The sequence below is a fragment of the Felis catus genome, chromosome B2 (assembly GCF_018350175.1).
Source record: "Felis catus isolate Fca126 chromosome B2, F.catus_Fca126_mat1.0, whole genome shotgun sequence".
In the NCBI taxonomy this organism is placed as follows: domain Eukaryota; kingdom Metazoa; phylum Chordata; class Mammalia; order Carnivora; family Felidae; genus Felis; species Felis catus.
In genome coordinates this window covers 42165227-42185317 of record NC_058372.1, presented here as the reverse complement: position 1 = coordinate 42185317, position 20091 = coordinate 42165227, and the positions used below count along the sequence as shown (strand labels likewise).

The 20091-nt window shown below is 52.1% G+C and overlaps 1 protein-coding gene and 1 non-coding gene across 4 annotated transcripts; both read left to right on the top strand.

The window, feature by feature from the left end:
* The first annotated feature begins 999 nt into the window (after positions 1 to 999).
* On the top strand, positions 1000 to 1103 carry LOC111560655. The gene has a single exon (XR_002742656.1). It is a non-coding gene; the product is annotated as a U6 spliceosomal RNA (small nuclear RNA).
* A 6309-nt stretch (positions 1104 to 7412) lies between these two features.
* AARS2 (alanyl-tRNA synthetase 2, mitochondrial) lies at positions 7413 to 20011 on the top strand. Of its 3 annotated transcripts, none has more exons than XM_003986202.6 (22): positions 7417 to 7700; positions 8949 to 9140; positions 9676 to 9821; positions 10047 to 10214; positions 10775 to 10919; positions 12933 to 13078; positions 13267 to 13375; positions 13718 to 13756; positions 13861 to 13972; positions 14470 to 14603; positions 15037 to 15181; positions 15468 to 15640; positions 15778 to 15891; positions 15981 to 16121; positions 16731 to 16868; positions 16947 to 17056; positions 17210 to 17318; positions 17610 to 17732; positions 17944 to 18054; positions 18626 to 18709; positions 18823 to 18933; positions 19304 to 20011. In XM_003986202.6, the coding sequence occupies exons 1-22, from the start codon at positions 7458 to 7460 to the stop codon at positions 19466 to 19468; spliced, it is 2958 nt and encodes a 985-aa protein (XP_003986251.3). In that variant the 5' UTR covers positions 7417 to 7457; the 3' UTR covers positions 19469 to 20011. The 3 variants fall into 3 exon arrangements, with proteins under 3 accessions (XP_019686219.3, XP_003986251.3, XP_019686221.3); XM_019830662.3 differs by lacking the exon at positions 7417 to 7700 and adding an exon at positions 7761 to 7990; XM_019830660.3 differs by lacking the exon at positions 18823 to 18933 and having other exon boundaries at positions 7413 to 7700.
* Positions 20012 to 20091: the final 80 nt, after the last annotated feature.

Sequence of the window (20091 nt, the reverse complement as noted above, 5' to 3'; positions counted from 1 at the left end):
TTATCTGATTGCTGAGGCTAATGGTGGTAAGAGTGGACATCCTTGTCATGTTCCTGACCATAGGGGGAAGCTCTCAGTTTTTCCGCATTGAGAATGATAATAGCTGTGGGTCTTTCATATATGGCTTCTACGATCTTGAGGTATGTTCTTTCTATCGCTATTTTCTTAAGGGTTTTTATCAAGAAAGGATGCTGTATTTTGTCAAATGCTTTTCTGCATCTATTAAGAGGGTCATGTGGTTCTTATCTTTTCTTTTATTAATGTGATGTATCATGTTGATCGATTCGCAGATATTGGACCACCCCTGCAGCCCAGGAATAAGTCCCACTTGATCATGGTGAATAATTCTTTTAATGTATTGTTGGATTTGATTTGCGAGTATCTTGTTGAGAATTTTTGCATCCATGTTCATCAGGGAAAATCATACCTGGTCCCTCTGACCCTTTTTTTTACTCTTTCCTGTCCCACCCCAGCACAAATGTGCCTCCAGCGTCCTAATTCCAGGCCAGTTAGCCCTCCGCAGTTTCCCCCTGAGGCCTCTAAATTGCTGGAGGGGTCCCCTCAGCCTTTCAGGTCCCCATCCACTAAAGGACTCTCACTCCTTCCCAGCAAACCTTGCACAATACAAATAAAAATTTCCCCCAAAAGAAGATTGTGAAAATTTCAAATACAAAGAACAATTGAATGAATTATACAGTAAGCACTCATATACTCACCACTAAGATTCTACAATTGTTAACATTTGTCTGTATTTGCCCTATCCCCTTATCACACATCTATCCCATCCATCAATGAATCCATTCTATTTTTGGTGCAATTCAGAGTAAGTTGCAAATAGCAGGACACTCCATTCCTCAACACTCTGGCGTGCTTATGATCAACTACACTCTATTTGTTTAGCTCTCTTAAAAAGCACTTTCCACCCTCTTTACTCTTGTTATCAAAAATAGTTCAACTTTTCTTGCATGCTCAGTGTTGTGTTTTTTAATCACACACTGTGTGCTCACTTCAGTAGCATATGTACTAAAACTAAAGCAATACAGAGAATAGCATGGCCTCTGCACAAGGATCACATGCAAATTTGAGAAGTGTTCCACAGATTTTTTTTTATTATTATTACATACTGGGGCACCTGGGTGGCTCAGTCAAGTGTCCAACTTCGGCTCAGGTCATGATCTCACAGTTCACGAATCCAAGCCTCACGTCGGGCTCTGTGCTGACAGCTCAGAGCCTGGAGCCTGCTTTGGATTCTGTGCCTCCCTCTCTCTCTCTCTCTCTCTGCCCCTCTCCTGCTTCCGCTCTGTCTCTCAAAAAATAAATGTTAAAAAAATGTTTTTAAATAAAAATAAAAAATAAATGTTTAAAAAAAAGTAAAAAATAAAACATTTCTATTGTCCCAAAATAAAACTCCATATGCATAGAGCAGTAACTCCGTATTCTCCCCTTTCTCTTCGCCTGGTTGCCTTCAACCTAGCTGGCTGTATGGATTTGCCTACTGTGAACACTGCATATAAACAGAATCATACAATACGTGGCCTTTTGTGCTTGGCTTCTTTCAATTAGCATAATGTTTTCCAGGATAATCCACATGGTAGCATGTATCTGTACTTCCTTTTAAGGCAGTCATATTCCATTGTATGTATATCCCACACTTTGTCTCTCCATTATTCCACTGATGAGCATTTGCATTGTTTTCACCTTTTGGCTCTTGTGAATAGCGTTGCCTGTCCCATTATTCTTGAGTGTTTGCTCTACAGCAGCAATTAACAAGCATTTTGGTTTCAGGGTCCCTTTACATCCCTAAAAGGTATTGGAGATCCCCAAAGAGTTTTTATGGAGGAGATAAGAAGCATGCAGATTTATGAAATTAAACTGAAAAATTTTTAAAGATTTAAATATTTTTATGTTAACATAAACATGTTTTTATGAAAAATATATTTTAAAAAATCAGTGAGAAGAGAGGCATTGTTTTCTGTTTTTGCAAATCTCTTTAATGCCTGGCTTAATAAAAGACAGATGGATACTCATACTGACTTTGACATTCAATCTGTTGTGATAGGCTGTTTGAGTTGGCATATATGAAGAAAATGCAACCTTACTGACATATGTTGTTGGAAAAACGAGGACCTCGCAGGCCTCCCGAATGGTTTTGGGGATTCCCCCAAAGTCTTTCCATCACCCACTTTAAGGACTGCTGCTCTAAGGATTTCAATATATATCCTTAACTATTCAGAGTCCACCTAGAGTGAATATTATTCTACTTCATAAAAACTTTACAACCATATAGGTCCACTACCACGCCCCCTCCTTTATGTTATAACCATATGTGTGACATACATACACAACCAAAAGGACAGGAGCAAGGGGCACTTGGGTGGTTCTGTTGGTTAAACGTCTGACTTTGGCTCAGGTCATGATCTCACGGGTTTGTGGGTTCGAGTCCCGTGTTGGGCTCTGTGCTGACAGCTCGGGGCCTGAAGCCTGCTTCAGATTCTGTGTCTCCCTCCCTCTCTCTCTCTCTCTCTCTCTGCCCCTCCCCCATTGCGCTCTGTCTCCCTCTCAAAAAGAAATAAACATTAAAAAAAAAAAAAGGAGGGGCGCCTGGGTGGCTCAGTCGGTTGAGCATCCGACTTCAGCTCAGGTATGATCTCACAGTTCGTGGGTGTGAGCCCTGCATCAGGCTCTGTGCTGACAGCTCAGAGCCTGGAGCCTGTTTCAGATTCTGTGTCTCCCTCTCTCTCTGCCCCTCCCCTGTTCACGCTCTGTCTCTGTCTCAAGAATAAATAAACATTAGAAAACATTAAAAAAAAAAAAAAGGAAAGGAGCAATAAACAGAATGATACAATTACAAAATTATTTTGCTTTAGACAGATGTTTTTTAAATAAATTGAGGAAAAAAGATAGCCTTTTATAGAGAATAAATGAAAAAGAGATGATAGAATGTGAATGTCACCATGTTGCACTCTCCAATGAATTAACAGGTAGAGACAGTATGTATATGTGGCTGCTCAGATCATAGAAAGATAACCAGACATCAACATGCCCTCTGGTGAAAGAGCACCCTCTACCATGTAGACTCTCGCCAAAGGGATTCGAACCTGTATCTGATTAAGTTTCTAGATCCAGGTGCTAATTTGATTGAAATAAGAGAGGGCAGAAGAACGCGTTGAATGTGAGTTGAACATTGAATATGAAGTCAGCAAAAACAGACTGTGAAAAAGTCCACACACGGTAAGGAAAAGAAGGAAATTAAGAGGGAATCCACAGATAAAAAGACTTAAAATGCATTTTCAGTAAGGTTTTTAGAATACATCTAAAGGGACACCTGGATGGCTCAGTTGGCCAAGCCTACGACTCTTGTTTTCGCTTCAGTTCATGATCTCAGTCATGATCCCATGGTTCCTGAGCTCAAGGGCTCTGCACTGACAGTGCACTGACAAGGGATTCTGTCTCTCTCCCCCTCTCCCCAGCTCGCTCGCTCGCTCTCTGTCTCTCTCTCTCTCTGTCTCGATAAAATACATCTAAGGATGTATATTTGGGTGATAAAACTATAAAGACACCCAAAATTGTGATAACTATTAAAGTCAGGGTAGTGGCCAGCTTTGGAAGGAGGAAGATGGCTGGGTAGGTCCAGGTAGAGTGCCTGGGATCGATGCAAAGTTCTATTTTGCAATCAGGGTGGTGGATACAAAGATGTCTGCCTTCTAATAATAATTAAGCTATTCATTTGGTTTGGTTGACTTTTCTAAGTCTGTGTTTTATTATGTGATTTAGAAAGAAAAAAAAAAGATTAAAAACAAAACAAACCTCTTACACAGGAGTTGGCCATTTTTTTTTTTTCCCCAAAGGGCCAGATAGAAAGTATTTCAGATTTTCCTGGCCAAGAGGCAACTCGAGAATATTACGTTCGTACTTATAACCATTTAAAATGGGACAATTAAAAAAAAAAAAATGCCTAAAGACAAACCCAGGCATTGCAACAGTGAGGGTCCACTAAATCGCTGAATTCTGGATCCCAGGAGGCTCCCATCCCTGGAGTCCCAGGACCTGCGTCCCCATGCCCTTTCCCGGCTCCCGTGGGCGCCGCCCCCCTCCCATCCCCCCACCGCTGGTCCCCTCAACCTCCGCGTCTCTTAGCAACAGGCAGACGCAGCAGTCACTCTCAGAGGGACGCAGGCTGAAGAGCATGGGAGCGAGCACGCATGCGCAGAGGGAGCTCCGGGCTCCACCAAGCGGCTCCGGGAGGAAGGGGAGAGCCTAGAAGCACCCAAGCCCTAGGACCCCGCCCCAAGCAAAAGTCTGTGTCCCAACTCTTCCCACAAGTCCTCTCCCACACTCTTGTCGCTCAAAGTATGGTCTGGTAGGCAAGGAGCAGCAACAGCATCACCTAGGAGCCTGCTAGAAAGACAGAATTGCGAGCTTACCCAGACCTACTAAGTCTGTGTCTGCAGTTTTAACAAGATCCCGGTAAATCCCTATGCATATAGACATTTGACAAGCGTTGCTTTCACAATCCAGACAGGGCAAAGCCGTAAACAAATACATCAAACTGGGAATACCTCTTACAGGTTGAACTTTTAACCTCGACACTAAAAGATGGCTTTTATGATAAGGAAGTTCCCAAAGCTGACTTCCCTATGTTCAGTAAGGGTAAAAATTCCCTTGTGTCTCCTCTGACCATCAGTCCAGGACAGAATGCATCACTGACCTCAGGTTCCTGCTCTCAAAGCCAAGGGGGAAATCAGGAGGAACAATTTCCATTCCCAGAGTAAGGGCAGGCGTTGTTTCTCATGAACAAGGTGAAAAGAGAACGCTCAAAGAATGGGTGCCTTGGGCCTGCCAAGATAAGTAAGTCAAACAACACAAGGGCAATCCCAAACCCAGGGAAGGCAGCACCCAAACCCAGCTGAACAGCTCCTAGTAAACAGACTCAGTTTACATTTTATTTTTTATTTATTGACTTATTTATTGTTAAACTTGTTAATGTTTAGAGACAGAGTGTGAGCCGGGGAAGGGCAGAGAGGGAGGGAGACACAGAATCCAAAGCAGGCTCCAGGCTCTGAACCGTCAGCACAGAGCCTGACGCGGGTTCGAACCCACGAGCTGTGAGATCATGACTTGAACCAAAGTCATACACTTAATCGACTGAGCCACCCAGGCGCCCCTCAGTTTGCATTTTAAACCCCAAAATGAAATTCTTACAAATACTAAGATGGATGATGAGTACTCCTGAGAGAAGTTCCCAGGTCAGTAACTTCTCAGTCTGGTGAGTTCTCCCCAGATATATCTGTCTTGGGAAACTGCAGACCTTAAGTTTCACTTCCTCATCAGAAGACAGTGGCAAATCAGAACAGACACATCACAATCCTAAAAGAACCACTTTGCTTCACGGGGGGGGGGGGGGGGGGGGGGGGACAGATTTACCAGAGAATACCACACTTAAACAAAAGAAAATGACCATTTTTTAATGGCAGGGAAAAAACAGCAAGATAGAGGAAAAACCCTTCCTCCAACAGAAAACAACTCAAAAAAATGCATTTCTAAAACTCCATGATACATGCTATAACATAGATGAACCTTGTCAACATTATGCTACGTGAAGTTACAAAAGATCATGTATTGTGTGATTCCATTTACATGAAACGTTCAGAATCGGCAAATCTACAGACAGAAAACAGATTCGTAGTTGCCTACCGCTGATGGGGGTGGTTAATAGCTAAAGGGCATGAGGTTTCTTTTGGAGGTGATGAAAATGTTCTGAAAGTAATTATGATTCACAGACGATGATTCTGTGAATGTACTGAAAGCCACTGACTTGTACACTTTAAATGGGTGAACTGTAGGGTATATGAATTATATTTCAATAAAGCTGTTTGAAAAACATAATCCATGGCTCCACACTAGATCCACATTAGTCTAAAAACATGGAGTTCCTACTATAATACAAAAACTTTCTGAGAAAAATCTGAAAATGAAAGAAAGTTGTTGACGTCAGTACTGGTTAGAGGCCCCAGCTAGATTTCTCTAGCAAAACACTCCCATCTCAGTTTGGGGAAGAATTTCACAGTCTTGTCTCAAGATCATCAATCTCACAGAAATCCCCATCTGGCTTTGGGTTCCTGTTCCAAAAACGCTGGAAAAACCAAAACAGGCAAAACACACTTTCAAAACAACACTTTTAATTTACGTGGGCAAGGGGAGAAACAGAGGATCATGGGATAGATGCTATGCTCTGTCAGAATACAAAGTTGAGAATTCACCATTGCTATGGAAACTCGAGTCCAAAAAGACTACACGTTTCCCAAGGAAACCATTTTTCAAAAGTCCCTAAATAACATAACTCATAAAGAATGACCAAAAGAGCCCACGTGGATGGCTGAGGCCTAGTAGGTGGCCACACTGATTTCAGCTCTGCTGCTCCGCTTTAACCTTCATGAGTTCTCTTCTTCACCTGTTTAATTTTCCAGGCCAAGAGCAGAGGTTATCATGAGAAGCCCCATGAGGGCCCTGGCTGTACCCACAAGGGCCTGTGTTGGCATCATGGTCACAACTGTCACCACGGAGAAAAAGACAGAAGCGGGAGGTGGAACAGGTACCTCTCTTACCCTAATGCAAAGCACACAAAACCCTAGGGCTTTGGGAAACTTAGAGAGAGAGAAATCTCTGCAGCTATTGGTCAACAGCTTCATCCTGCCCTGACAACCTGGATTCCCTCTAATCCCCAGGCAAATTAAAAGACCAAATGTTATTTAGCAATTAATAAGGAAGCAGATGCTATTTGCTCCTATTCCAAGGGGCCTGCTTCAATCCCTAAGAACAAAACAGTCATTTCCAATGCCAAGGGCAAAGGGCATTGGCAAGTGCCTAGAACAGTGCCTGGAACATAGTTGATATTCAATATGTTTATTGAATGCTTCTTGAATGGATGCTGATACTACCTCCCTTGGCACTCTGCCTTCTTCCCTCAGCTTGGAAACACACACACACACACACACACACACACACACACACACACGTGTGTGCGCGCGCGTGCACACACGACGTTGAATCCAAGCCTGTTCACTGTTGTAACCTTGCAAAATTAATTAACATGACAATTACTACTATGATATAGATTTCTGGAGAGCACGGATTTTTATTAAAGGATTTTGTTGTGACTAATATACCTTAAGAGCCTAAAACAATGCCTGGCACTAGTAGCTTCTAAATTAATATTTAGAATGAATTAAGGGCCTACTATGACGAATGAATTAAGGGCCTACTATGTGCCAGGCCGCTGTGCTAGCTAGACCTACCACTGACGTCCCCTTCCCAATCACTTCTACCCGGGCGGCAGAGGCTGCCTTGAGTCCTCCTACCGCCAGGGGCCGCTGTACAAAGAGCGCGGCTTCCTTTCCACGCCACCTTCTATCCCCGTGGCGCCCCTTGACCCCGTGAAGTTACTGCCCCGAGTTAAGATGGCGGCGTCGATGGCAGCTGCAGCTCGGCGACTGCGGCGGGCCTTTCGAAGGTCGCCTCTGTGGGGGGGCCTCAGCCGTAGGCCGTTCTCATCCGAGCCCCCTCCAGCCTCGGCCACGGCCGTTCGGGACGCTTTCCTGAGCTTCTTTCGGGACCGCCACGGCCACCGACTGGTGCCATCCGCCTCCGTGCGGCCCCGCGGCGACCCCAGTTTGCTTTTCGTCAATGCGGGCATGAACCAGGTGGGGGCTGAGCCACCCTGAGCGGGGGCGGAGTTTGTGATTTTTTTCCGGGGAGAAAGGCGCTGCGGGATTGGGCAAAAGAAGCGAGGGGCGGAGCCCTTGGCTTTGGAGGAAAGGGCCGTTTCTTGTTAGGCTAAGTCGTTGGGGGCACAAGTTAGGGTTTGGGGAGGGCCCGACCTCGGAGCTTGGGTTGGGATTTAGTTTTAGGTCCGAGAATGGAGAGTGTGGAGTTCTCTGGGGGCAGACTGGTGGGGGAAGTCTGGCTTCATTTATTCATGCTGTAAATAAAGGTCACTAATTCGTTAAATAAACGTTTGTTGAGCACATTTTATGTGCTAGACTGTATTCTCTAAGCTTTTGACTTTGAGCACCACTTACCCTCTCTAGATTTGTCTTCACCTGTAAAATGAGCAAGGAGGGGGTAATCGGTTAACCGTAGAGACTTTTTTTTTAAGTTTATTTTGAGAGAGATAGAGCAAGTCGGGAGGGGCAGAGAGAGAGGGAGACAGAATCCCAAGAAGGCTTGGGGCGCCTGGGTGGCTCAGTCGGTTATGTGGCCGACTTCGGCTCAGGCCATGATCTCGCAGCCCCAAGTCGGGCTCTGTGCTGACAGCTCAGAGCCTGGAGCCTGCTTCACATTCTGTGTCTCCCTTTCTCTCTGCCCCTTCCCTGCTCATGCTGTGTCTCTCTCTGTCTCAAAAATAAACATTAAAAAAAAATTAAAAAAAAAAAAAAAAGAATCCCAAGCAAGCTCCATGCTGTCAGCACAGAGGCTGATGCAGGGCTTGAACTCACAAACCGTGAGGTCATGACCTGAGCTAAAATCAAGAGTCAGAAGCTTAGCCGACTGAGCCACCCAAGCACCCCAAACGTAGAGGCTATTAAATGCGGAGTTTGTGAGGCATGCCCAGTGCCCTGTGGTCTTGGTTTTATACTGAAGTTATTGGGTGTGGTTTAAAGAAGCTGACATGAAGGATGAAGCCATTCAGTGCCCTGTTTCCCGCCACCAACATAGTCCTCCTTTTATGTTGCCTAATTTACTAGCAGAGTATCTCTGTTTCCTGATTTATTTACCTCTTGTCTGCTCCACACATATCAGAGATGGGTGCCTCTAGGCTTCCAGATTGCCCCTTAGCCAAGACCACACCGCACTCTCGGGGGCACAGTCAGCCTTCACTCTGAACACCCCACTCCCCACTTCTCCCGTCTACGGAGGGAGTGAGAACTGGGACCTTCGTGTGTTTCCAGTTCAAGCCAATCTTCCTGGGCACCGTGGATCCACGAAGCGAAATGGCAGGCTTCCGACGTGTGGCCAACAGCCAGAAATGTGTGAGGGCTGGAGGACGCCACAACGACCTGGAGGATGTGGGCCGAGACCTTTCCCATCACACCTTCTTTGAGATGCTTGGCAATTGGGCTTTTGGGGGTGAATATTTTAAGGTGAGTCTCCAGGAAGCCCTAGAGTTAGAAAAAAGGTCAGTGGTCAACCAAGAAGGGGCTCAAGAGGAGTCCTGTCTCCACTCCTAAGCCCTGCTTGGACAGGGCTCATACTACACAGGAAGGCAAAGTGCTAGATGAACAAGTATGATGAGACTGTGTCTCACTTCCCTAATTGGATTGTAAGTGTGAGGGCCAGGACTGTGCCTCCTGCCTCATGGCTGGTTGGTAATTGTTGAATGAATAAATGGTCAGACAAATACTAAAATGCAGGAGTTAGAAATCATCCCAGGTTAGGGTGGAAAGACAACTTCATGGAGAGAGTGGGACTTGAAGGAAAGGATCTAAAGGAGGGGTGAAGTTTTCTGGACAGGAAAAAAACTCAAGCAGAAATGGTCATGGTTTGTTCTGGAAACAAGGAGGGCAGTGGAATTTTGTGTTAAGCTGAGGGCTGAACTCATGTGGCTTGATTGGTGCTTCAGCGGGGCCCTCTTCTCACCATTTTCCTCCTCCCACCCCATGTGGGTTTCCCCTGCAGGAGGAGGCTTGCCGCATGGCCTGGGAACTGCTGACTCAGGTCTACGGGATCCCTGAAGACAGGCTCTGGGTCTCCTACTTCGGTGGTGACCCCAAGGCAGGGCTGGACCCAGACCTGGAGAGCAGGGACATCTGGCTCAGCTTAGGGTAAGTCTGCCTCTGCCCCTTGTGTCCACTTCCAGAGGGCAAGAGGACTGGCAAATGGAGAGTACCAGCATCAGTCATCAGAGTCTTAGCATCTGCTCCCAGAACAGATTGGGGTCAGCCCTGTTTCTCCTCTTGCTGAGCTTGGTGGAGAGGCTCTCATGGCAGAGAGGGTTCTGGCTTCCAGGTTTGTCTGTCTCCCTACCACCCGCCTGGCTTTCTTGTCAGGGTGTGTGCCAGTCATGTGCTTTCCTTTGGACCACAAGAGAACTTCTGGGAAATGGGGAACACTGGCCCCTGTGGGCCCTGCACGGAGATCCACTATGACCTGGCTGGGAGAGGGGGAGCCCCCCAGCTGGTGGAGCTGTGGAATCTGGTCTTCATTCAACACAACAGGTAATGGGGTGCTGAAGCAGAAGGAAAATCCCTGGCCAGAAGTGGGCAAGGTGGCATTCAGGAGGCTTTGATCCATTTCTTATAAAAAAAAAAAAAAAAAAAAAAACACCTAAATGGTGTTTACTGTGTGCCAGGTACATTTCTAAACACTTTTCAGGTAATAACTGATTTAACCCTAGTCTTTGCTTGTGACACTTTCAACTAGTCACTGCTGTCCGCCGGCTTCTGTTCTCTCATCACTGGATGGCACGGAGCCTGGTGGTCTCTAAGATTTTCTCCCAGCCTTGACATGTCTCTTTCTCAGGGCAAAGAATTCTGTCCCAGAAAGGGGATGTGTGGGTCCAGGCAAGGGCCCAAGCAGGGGTGAGGGTGGAGATCACCCTTTATGAGAACGTACAGGACCCAAGGCCATCACTGTCTGCCTTTGTGGGAGAGGGGTGGATACTGCCTTCTGGTTCCTCCCACTGTCAGCCCCTCCTCGTTCCTCCGCTGCACTTGGGCATCTGCCTCACCCCAGTAATCTCATGTGGGGCCTCACCTTGCACACCTTCCCTGGCCAGAGAGGCAGATGGAAGCCTGCAGCCCCTGCCCCAGCGGCACGTGGACACGGGAATGGGCCTGGAAAGGCTGGTGGCCGTGCTGCAAGGCGCGCGCTCCACTTACGACACTGATCTCTTCTCCCCGCTGCTTGACGCCATTCAGCAGGTGAGCCGGCCTCTTCCCTTCCAGAAGCTGGCGCTTTGTTGAGAACTCCGAGTATTCCTGCACGTGGAAACCTTGCCCAGCCAAGGACAGCAGGGTCAAACATGAGGCTGGGATTTGTATTTATTACCTGATACTGCTCCCAAATCCTTCCTTCCTTCGCATCTTCAAAAAATAGGTGTTTAGTGCCTACTTTGTGTGCAGTCCCTTGTGCTTAGAAGAGATTACATTGTAGCCTAAGAGATAAATAAGTAAGTGTATTAAAGAACAAGACGGCAGATTTGAACCAGATTGCAGATTGTGACCCGGTAGTAACCATGGATGATAGTAACTGTGGTGGGGGTAGGGGGGGCGGTGGAGAGGAATCTGCGATGAAGTGTTTGGGGAAGGCTCACCAAGGAGGTGATCTCTGAGCTGGAACCTGAAAGAGGAGGAGCCAGCCAAAGAAGCTCATTCCAGGCCGAGGGGATGGCAGGTACCAAGGCCCTGAGGCAGGAAAGGAACACAAAGGTGGCCTAGAGCTAGCCAGAGTAGAATCACCTGGGATGTAGCTGGAGAATGTGTGACTGCGCTTTTGTTGTGTAACAAAGCACCTAATACTTTGTAGTTTAAAATAACAACCATTCATTTAGCATATGAGTCTGTGAGCTAGCAATGGTGGCTGGGCTCTGTTGGGTCAACCTTTTGGTCTTCTGTGAGTTCATTCATAACACCTATAGATAGCTGCTAGGCAGCTGTAGTTCGAGGACTGGCTGGCTGGCTGTTTGGGGCAACGGGGGTGACCAGGCTGTGTGTCTGTCAAGCAGCAGGCTAGCTTAGGGTTGTTCCCATCCCAAGGCAGCAAGTTCCAAGAAGGAGAACAGAAGCACACCAGGTCTCTTGAGGCTTAGGCTCAGGACAGTGTCCTTTCCACCTCATTCTGTTGGCCAAAGCAAGTCGCAAGGCTAGCCTAGGTTCAAGGGATAGAGAAATAGATTCTATCCTTGGATGGGAAGCAGCTGTGGTCTCGTTGTAAAGTGGCAAGCACACTGAAGAGGGAAGGATTGTGGCCATTTTTGCAAACAATCTACCATAGAAAGGAAGGCAGAAGTCCAACCTTCTGGGCCCTTGAAGTCCAAAGTGGGGCTCCTATTATGCTAAGTGTAGTGAAAAGGGTTCTGCGTGGGGGAGGGGCATGATCTGACACTTTTTAAGGCCCCTCTTGTTGCTGCTTGAAGGATGAGCTGGAGGGAGACCTAGGAGAAGCTAAGAAGCCAATTGGGAGGCTGTTTCCTAGTAAAGGGAGGAGACAGGAGGGCATGGTTGAGGCTGGTAGCTGTGGAAGTGGAGAAAAGTAATTGATTTGAAAGATCTCACAAAGGCAGGACAGGAGCAAAAGTCCCCAGTGACAGACTGGATGAGGAAGGGAAATAAAAATCAAGGCTCGCTCTCTAGTGTTTGACTTGAGCAGTGTGGTGAATGGCAGGACTGTTAACTGAGAGGAGGAAGCTCAGGGAAGAGACAGGTTTAGAGCTGGATGAATCAGCCATCTGCTTTGGAGCACTTACACACAGGCACAGCTTACACCTCCCTCCCTGCCCCCCATAAAGGCTGGAGAAGTGGGTGTGGGCAGTGGAGTCAGGCCGGTGCACATCTCAGATCTGCTCCTGATGCGTTGTGTGGCCTCGTGCCACTTAGCTCCTCAGAGCCTCAGTTTCCTCTTTAAAGCGAGACTAGTAATACCTCCCAGAGCAGGATGTTTTGGATATTAGGCAACGCTTCGTTCAAGCACCCTCCCCGTTCTGATGGTAGAAATTCAGTAAATGATCACAGCTGTGATTGTTGTGAGTGCTGAATGTGGCCCTGGGAGGGCAGGGACTGACTCCCTTTTATGTTTGAAGCTTCTCCAACCAGGTCATTCCAGATGTGATCAGCTTTAGGGGTGAGGGCAGATGCTCTAGAGATGATGAAGGGCACCCCACCCGGACCACATCAGGCAGGACCAGCAGCCATGTCTCCTTGTCTCTCGCTCTCCAGGGTTGCGGGGTGCCCCCTTACTTGGGTCGGGTAGGAGCAGCAGACGAGGGGCGCACAGACATGGCATACCGCGTGGTGGCTGATCACATCCGCACACTCAGCGTCTGCATCGCCGACGGTGTCTGCCCCGGAATGTCGGGTGCCCCGTGAGTCTGGCAGGGGCTGCGAGGGCGGGGGGTGGGGGGTGTTGCAGGGGAGAGGTGGGTCAGGAGGAGTGAGGGAAGGGAGAGGGCTCTGAGATGAGAGCACCCACTCTGAACCTCGTCCTCCCCACTCTCCATACTGCTGACCAAGGGTTGCAGGCGGTTCTTATCTGGCTTCTGAACCCCTCTAGGTTGGTGCTTCGTCGGATCCTTCGTCGAGCCGTGCGGTTCTCTACAGAGGTGTTGCGGGCACCACCTGGCTTCCTAGGCAGCCTGGTGCCTGTAGTGGTGGAGACCCTGGTGAGGGCAGAACTTATTCTTCTGGGCTTCCCCGGGTGCTCAGGAAGCTTGCCACTGAGCCTAGACGGTGCCCTCAGCCTAGGCTCCCCACCCTAAATGGCCAGCCCCAGGTCTTGTCAGGCTGAGAAAGCCAAGACTGAATCCAAAAAGCAGGGAGCCCTCAGGAGGCCTCCCTGCCCTGGCTTCTGAGCCTCTGAGTTTGGGACCCCCTTCTGTCCGTATTCCCTGTTTGAGTCTGCCATCCATCAGCCGGAGCTGAGCTTCCAAGGCAGGGACCTCCTCAGGGAGGTCCAGGGTGGGGAGGTTGCCTTTCACACCTTCTCAGCCCTCTGCCTCCCCCAGGGAGATGCTTATCCAGAACTGCGGAAGCACTCAGCCCAGGTACTGGCTTTGGATGGGGAGGGAGGGGCCGAAAAGAGAGGGGTGGAGAGCGGCTCTCCCTTCCAGGAGGCCCAGCTCCAGTCCCGCCCTGCCCCCCTGTTCAGATAGTCAACCTGGTGTCAGAGGACGAGGCAGCCTTCCTGGCCTCCCTGCAGCGGGGTCGGCACATCATCGATCAGACCCTGAGGCGCCTGGGGCCTTCTGATTTGTTCCCTGGTGAGTGAGCGGCCTGGCCAAGGTGTGAGGGGCTCACTCAGGTGAACCAAGGCAGGAAGAGGACAGAGCGCTGAGGCAGGCGTGTGCCTAGCATGCAGACCCTCCTCCCCATGTCCCTCTCCCTGCACTGTCTCCAACACCCACATCTCTCTGTGGCGGGACACCACCCTCCTTCTCCCCACTTCCCCTCTGTCCAGCTGGCCCTGCCACCAGTCTCTGCTTTCCAAGGCCGGCTTCATCCCGAGAGTGAGCTTCCCTTCTCCTCTGAGATGACAGATGACAAGGGAGTCTCCTGGCCTACCCTCGGCTCTGGCCTTTGAGCCTAAAGCCTGACCCCTCTCCTGGACCTACCGGGTGTAGGGAGAGGACACTTGTGCTTGGTACCTGGTGGCTGCTGCGTGGTTGGAAAAGCCCTGGCCCTTATTTCTCCCTCACTTCTTCCCCTTCAGTCTATCCTGCCCTCCCCTCTGAACTCCCTTTGTCTTCCTTCTTCAAAGCTGAAGTGGCCTGGTCCTTATCGCTGTCCGGGAACCTGGGGCTCCCCCTGGACCTGGTAGAGCTGATGCTGGAGGAGAAGGGGGTGCAGCTGGACTCTGCTGGGCTGGCACGGCTGGCCCAGGAGGAGGGCCAGGTACACGCTGGGGCACCCCTGCCCAGGCTTCTGTTGGGACAGTCCCTTCCCCAGCCCTGAGTTCCTGGGGGAGGAGCTGCAGCTATTGAGGGAAACAGGAGACAGGGTCTGTCCCCTCACCTCAGGCCCCACCCACAGCCTGTAGATGAGAACTCTAATACAGTGGACTGAACACAACCAGGAATGGGGAGAGGCCAGCACAGCATCCTAGAGAGGGGAGCGGTGGGTGAAGGGGGCCTCATCCTGAGACCCTGCATGATGGGTGGTTCACCAGCCAGCCCAGGGTCTCTAGCAGCCAGCCAAGCCCCGAGGGCGTATTCCAGAGGGGCTGCAGAGCCCACACAGCTGTGTGGCAGGGGCAGGGCTCTGTGGAGGCTCAGGTCCCACTGCACTGTCCGTGTATCCCTTCCCTATGCATGCGCCCATCCTGCAGCACCGGTCACGGCAGGCCGAGCCAGCTCAGGAGCGGGGACTGCAGCTGAATGTCCACGCACTGGGGGACCTGCAGCGCCGAGGGGTGCCCCCAACTGACGACAGTCCCAAGTACAACTACTCTCTTCGACCCAGCGGGGGTTATGGTGAGAGGCTGGACTGAGGCTGGTGGCCACAAGCGTCCCTGGCGGTTTCTGGGAGGGACAGAGGGACATCTGTGAGGGTTGCTACCAGCCCTATACATTTCATGGGGGGGGGGGGGGGGGGGGGGCGGGGAGGGCGGCGAGGGGGTTATAGCCACCAGGGGTCGCTGTGGCCCCTGAAAGTGCCCCTTCACCAGCTACCTGCCCACTGGCTTCAAGTAAGGTACAGACCAACGGCCCACGGCCCACACCCCTGCCCAGCACTGATAACCATTCTTCTTCCTGGCAGAGTTTGGCACCTGCGAGGCACAGGTGCTCCAGCTGTATACAGAGGACGGGACAGCTGTGGCCTCTGTGGGGAAAGGCCAGCGTTGTGGCCTTCTCTTGGACAAAACCAACTTCTACGCTGAACAGGGGGGTCAGGCTTCAGACCGAGGCTACCTGGTGCGGGTGGGGCAGGAGGTGAGCCCCCATACACACACACACACACACACACAAGTTAATTTCACCAGAAGGCAGACCCGACCTGGGAAGGGAGCCAAGGGGAGGGAAAAGCTACAAGCAGTTGCTCCAGTGCCTTGGCCCCTGCCCTTCCCCAGGATGTACTGTTCCCAGTGCCCCGGGCCCAGGTCTGTGGAGGCTTCATCCTGCACGAGGCTGTGGCCCCTGAGGGCCTGGAGGTTGGGGACCAGGTGCAGCTACATGTAGATGAGGTAAGGCCCCAAGCCCTGATATTTAGAATATCCTGCAGCCTCTTGAGTCTCCCTACCCCCCAGGATTCTGGGTGACAAAAGTGTTTCAGGCCTGGCGTCTAGGCTGCATGGAGAAGCACACGGCCACCCACCTGTTGAACTGGGCACTCCGGCAGACCCTGGGCCCCGGCACGGAGCAGCGAGGTTCCCATCTCAACCCCGAGCGGCTGCGCTTTGATGTGGCCACCCAGGTGAGGAAGACAGAAAGGCTTAAAAAGGGGTAGTTTGGTGGCTTGGGGGGAGGGGGGTGGTGGGAGGGGGAGTTTGGCCAGTCCAAGGACCTAGGCTCCCTGTCGCTCAGTCACTGTGAGGCCGTGAGGGACATCTTCATCTCGGCATCCTGCACCAGCGAGGGGTCAGGTTAGATAGCCTCTGAAGCCTCCGGCCACCCAGCTTCCTTGTTCCCGCTGTCACCCAAGACATTCTTGCTCAAGCAGAGCTGCCCTCCCTTCTCTGTCACCCTTCCTTCCTCGCACATCTAGCTCTGTCCTTGCACCTGCGTCTACCCCATCCTGTGTTTCTCTTCCATTAGGCTGGCCCTTGTGGTGAGCTTCCTCGGTACAGAACAGCATTTTCTGTTACATCAATTTTTAGTGCCTGATGAGAGGCCTGCAATTCCCAACAGCTTTCTAAGGAAAAGAACTGTCTACTCCACAAAGGTTGATTGAGCGCCTGCTCGGTGCTAGCCACTGTTTGAGAACCTGAGGAGAGTCAGTGAACACGGACTGCTTCTTACTGCCTTGGTTACAGGCACGCAGCTGACTGCCTGTCGGTCTGTCCATTTCCCCCTACCCCACCAGGCTCCACTGACCCCAGAGCAGCTCCGGGCAGTGGAGGGCACGGTGCAGGAGGCCGTGGGGCAGGATGAGGCCGTGTACATGGAGGAGGTGGCCCTGGCACGCACCGCCCACGTCCCTGGCCTGCGCTCCCTGGATGAGGTGAGTTGGGGAGGCCCCTTGGTGAGACTGCCTGCCCCTCACAGGCTGGTGAACAGACTGGTCCCCTCTCCTCCTCAGGTATACCCAGACCCTGTGCGGGTGGTGTCAGTGGGGGTGCCCGTGGCCGAGGCGCTGGACCTCGCCTCCCAGGTTGCGCTGCAGACCTCTTTGGAGCTGTGCTGTGGGACGTGAGTCACTCATTTCGGCCTGCCCCAGCCCGGGGCCCGAGATCCTCACCCTTCTTTGGTCTTTGGAGCCACCAGCCCCCGGGTTGGAGCTCAGGTTGCTCCTTTCCGTCCCACCATGCCCCTTGACTTCCTTCTCCCTCCCTCTGCCTGCAGGCACCTGCTGCGCACAGGGGCTATAGGGGACCTGGTCATCGTTGGGGAGCGCCAGCTCTCCAGGGGCACCACCCGCCTGCTGGCCGTCACCGGGGAGCAGGCCCAGCAGGTTGGCACGCCGGCAGGGTCCAGGAGGTCACCGGATTTGGATGGGGGGGGGGGTGGAGGGAGCACACACGGCCGAAACTCTCAGGCCGGGGGATGCCCAGCAGCAGAACCAGTGTTCATACATGTGCGCTGCCAACAGCTGGCATCTATTGTGATTATTTGGTGCCTCAACTGGGCCTGATTGTTCAGTATTTCTGTCTTGGCCCTGACTAGCAGTGGGTTGAGAGCCCCCCTGTCCTGGGGAGGTGACAGCAAGCCGAGCAGCCCTGAGCATCCCATTCCCTCCTGGCAGGCCCGAGAGGTGGGCCAGGCTCTGGCCCAGGAGGTAGGAGCCGCGGCAGAACGGCTGAGTCGGGGCAGCCAGGATGTGGTGGAGGCTCAGCGACTATCCAAGGACATGGGACGACTCACTGATGTGAGGGTCACTGCTGCCGCGGAGCTGTTCCCCACTCTCTCCTGGCCCTCTTCCCCATGCCTCGGTCTCTCCCCCAATTCCTCTGGGACTCCTGCTGGCCTAGATATTTGTTGTTTGTCTGCGTGGTGGGTGTGATCTCTTCCCTTGCACTGCTGGCTCCTGGCTCCGAGACTGGGAGGGGGCACGGCTGATGTACTGTTTGTGGCCTTAGGCTGTGGACACTGCGGTGATGCCCCAGTGGCAGCGGCGGGAGCTGCAGGCCACGCTGAAGGTGCTGCAGCGACGTGCCAACACTGCCATCCGGAAGCTAGAAACGGGGCAGGTGAGAGGAGGTTCGGCTGTACCCGTGGGGGCAGGTACCCGGCACACTTGGCGAGGGGCAGAGGGACTCCAGCATGCACACGGAGAAGCTTCGCGACCTGGCACGGCGCCTGACACAGGGGGTGGGGTGCAGCTCCTCTCTCTCCTGCCAGCTGGGTGCCATCACCAGGCCATTTCCCCCACTTCTTTCTCTGCCAAACCGTGTCTGTCCTTCAACTCCCAAGTCTGGCTCAGACTCACCCTCTAGGAAGCCGACTGACTTGATTACGCCTTTCAGCCCCCAGTGCCACTTGACCGTGGATCTGCCTTCCTCCCGCCCCGTTTCCATCTGTGCTCCAGCCTTAGTCCTTCACCTTCAGTGGCCTATTTGTAGGGGCCTGGAGCTGTGGTGAAAGGGACGAGGTGAGGGAGGAGAGGAAGGACGCAGGCCATTTGAGGCAGAGCCCCTGGCACCCCTCCTCCAAGCCAAAGACCTTTGCTGGCGGAGGGGATTTCTGGACGGGGGCTCGGTTCGGAAGTGGGGCCCGGCTGCCTTCCACCCTGATCCCCGTGCCGTCCTTCCTCCCCCGCAGGCTGCACAGAAAACCCAGGAGCTGCTGCAGCGGCATTCAGAGGGGCCCCTGATTGTGGACACAGTCTCCACTGAGTCCCTCTCCGTGAGTGTAGGGGCTGGGGGTGGCCCCACGGTCTGGGGAGGGGAAGGTCCTGGCTGGGAGGTAGCTGGGAGTCCAGAGAGCTGTGGGCTCACTGTCTGCCCTTCCCTGCCCAGGTGCTGGTGAAGGTGGTACGGCAGCTGTGTGAGCGGGCGCCTCGCACGTCTGTGCTACTGCTCAGCCCCCAGCCGCTGGGGCACGTGCTGTGTGCCTGTCAGGTGGCCCAGGTGAGGGAAGGAGGAGAGCAGCCCCACCCACCCATCCTGGTCCAGCTCTCCAGTTGCACACCTTTGATTCCTCCAAGGCTGGGTAGAGGTGATCTAGGAGGACACCCCAGGACGGGGACAGGGCCGTCTCCTCCCTAACCACAGCCCCCCACCAGAGAAGGCACCGTGGGGGTCCCTAATTATGACCATCCAGGCCACACATCCCTTGCAAACAAGTAGCAGACATTCAGTAACCTCCACACACTTTCCCAGCCGCGTGCTCTCCTGTCTCCTGACTAATCACTGTGATGCCACTCTCAAGGGGTAGATGGAGTGAGCGCTGGTGGGGAGGGCTGCTCTGCATCACTGCCCCTTCTCTCTTGGTTCCCAGGGTACCACACCAGCCTTCACAGCAGAGGCCTGGGCACTGGCGGTATGCAGCCACATGGGGGGCAAGGCCTGGGGCTCTCAAGTGGTGGCTCAGGGCACCGGAACGACGGCTGACCTGGAAGCTGCCCTCAGGACAGCCCGAGCCTACGCCCTCAACCAGCTCTGAGCCAGGCTCGCCAGGGACTCACATAGACTGGACAGACTGCCGGCGGGCCAGTGCCAGGAACCCTTGAAGGAGCCAGCAGAACCTCCCCGGAGGCTGAAGCAAAGGACTAAAGACTGGAGGCCAAGCAGCTGAGCCCTAGGGGGCTGCCTTGGGCCAGGCCCCGTGAGGACACAAGGAGTTGGGGTTCTGGAAGGCAGAAGTGGGCCCAGAGACACACCCCCACTGGATGAATGTGAAGCCATGGACTGTCTTGACTGTGAGTGCTCATCAACAAGTATTTCACTGCAGCCAGGAAGTTCCAGAAGTTCTTCTGCTTAAAAAAGAACAGCTTTCCCCGCCCAGCAACCTGGTGAGGGTGCCCTATCACCCGGCTGATCCCTCACACTGGATCGAACAGTCACCCATCATCCAAATCAGAACCATCCTCCTCGCCACGGGTGTTTAACAGGTTTTCCGTGCCAGCCTGGGCACCCACAAAGGCCTCGCTGGCCACCAAGATCCAGAACTGTCTTTATGAAAGTCATTACAGCAGGGCACACCCTCTCTGGTGTCACTTGTGTCATTAACAGTGACTTCACATTTTAGCGAAGGCCCTGGTGATTTGTTGAGAAAATGCGCAGCAG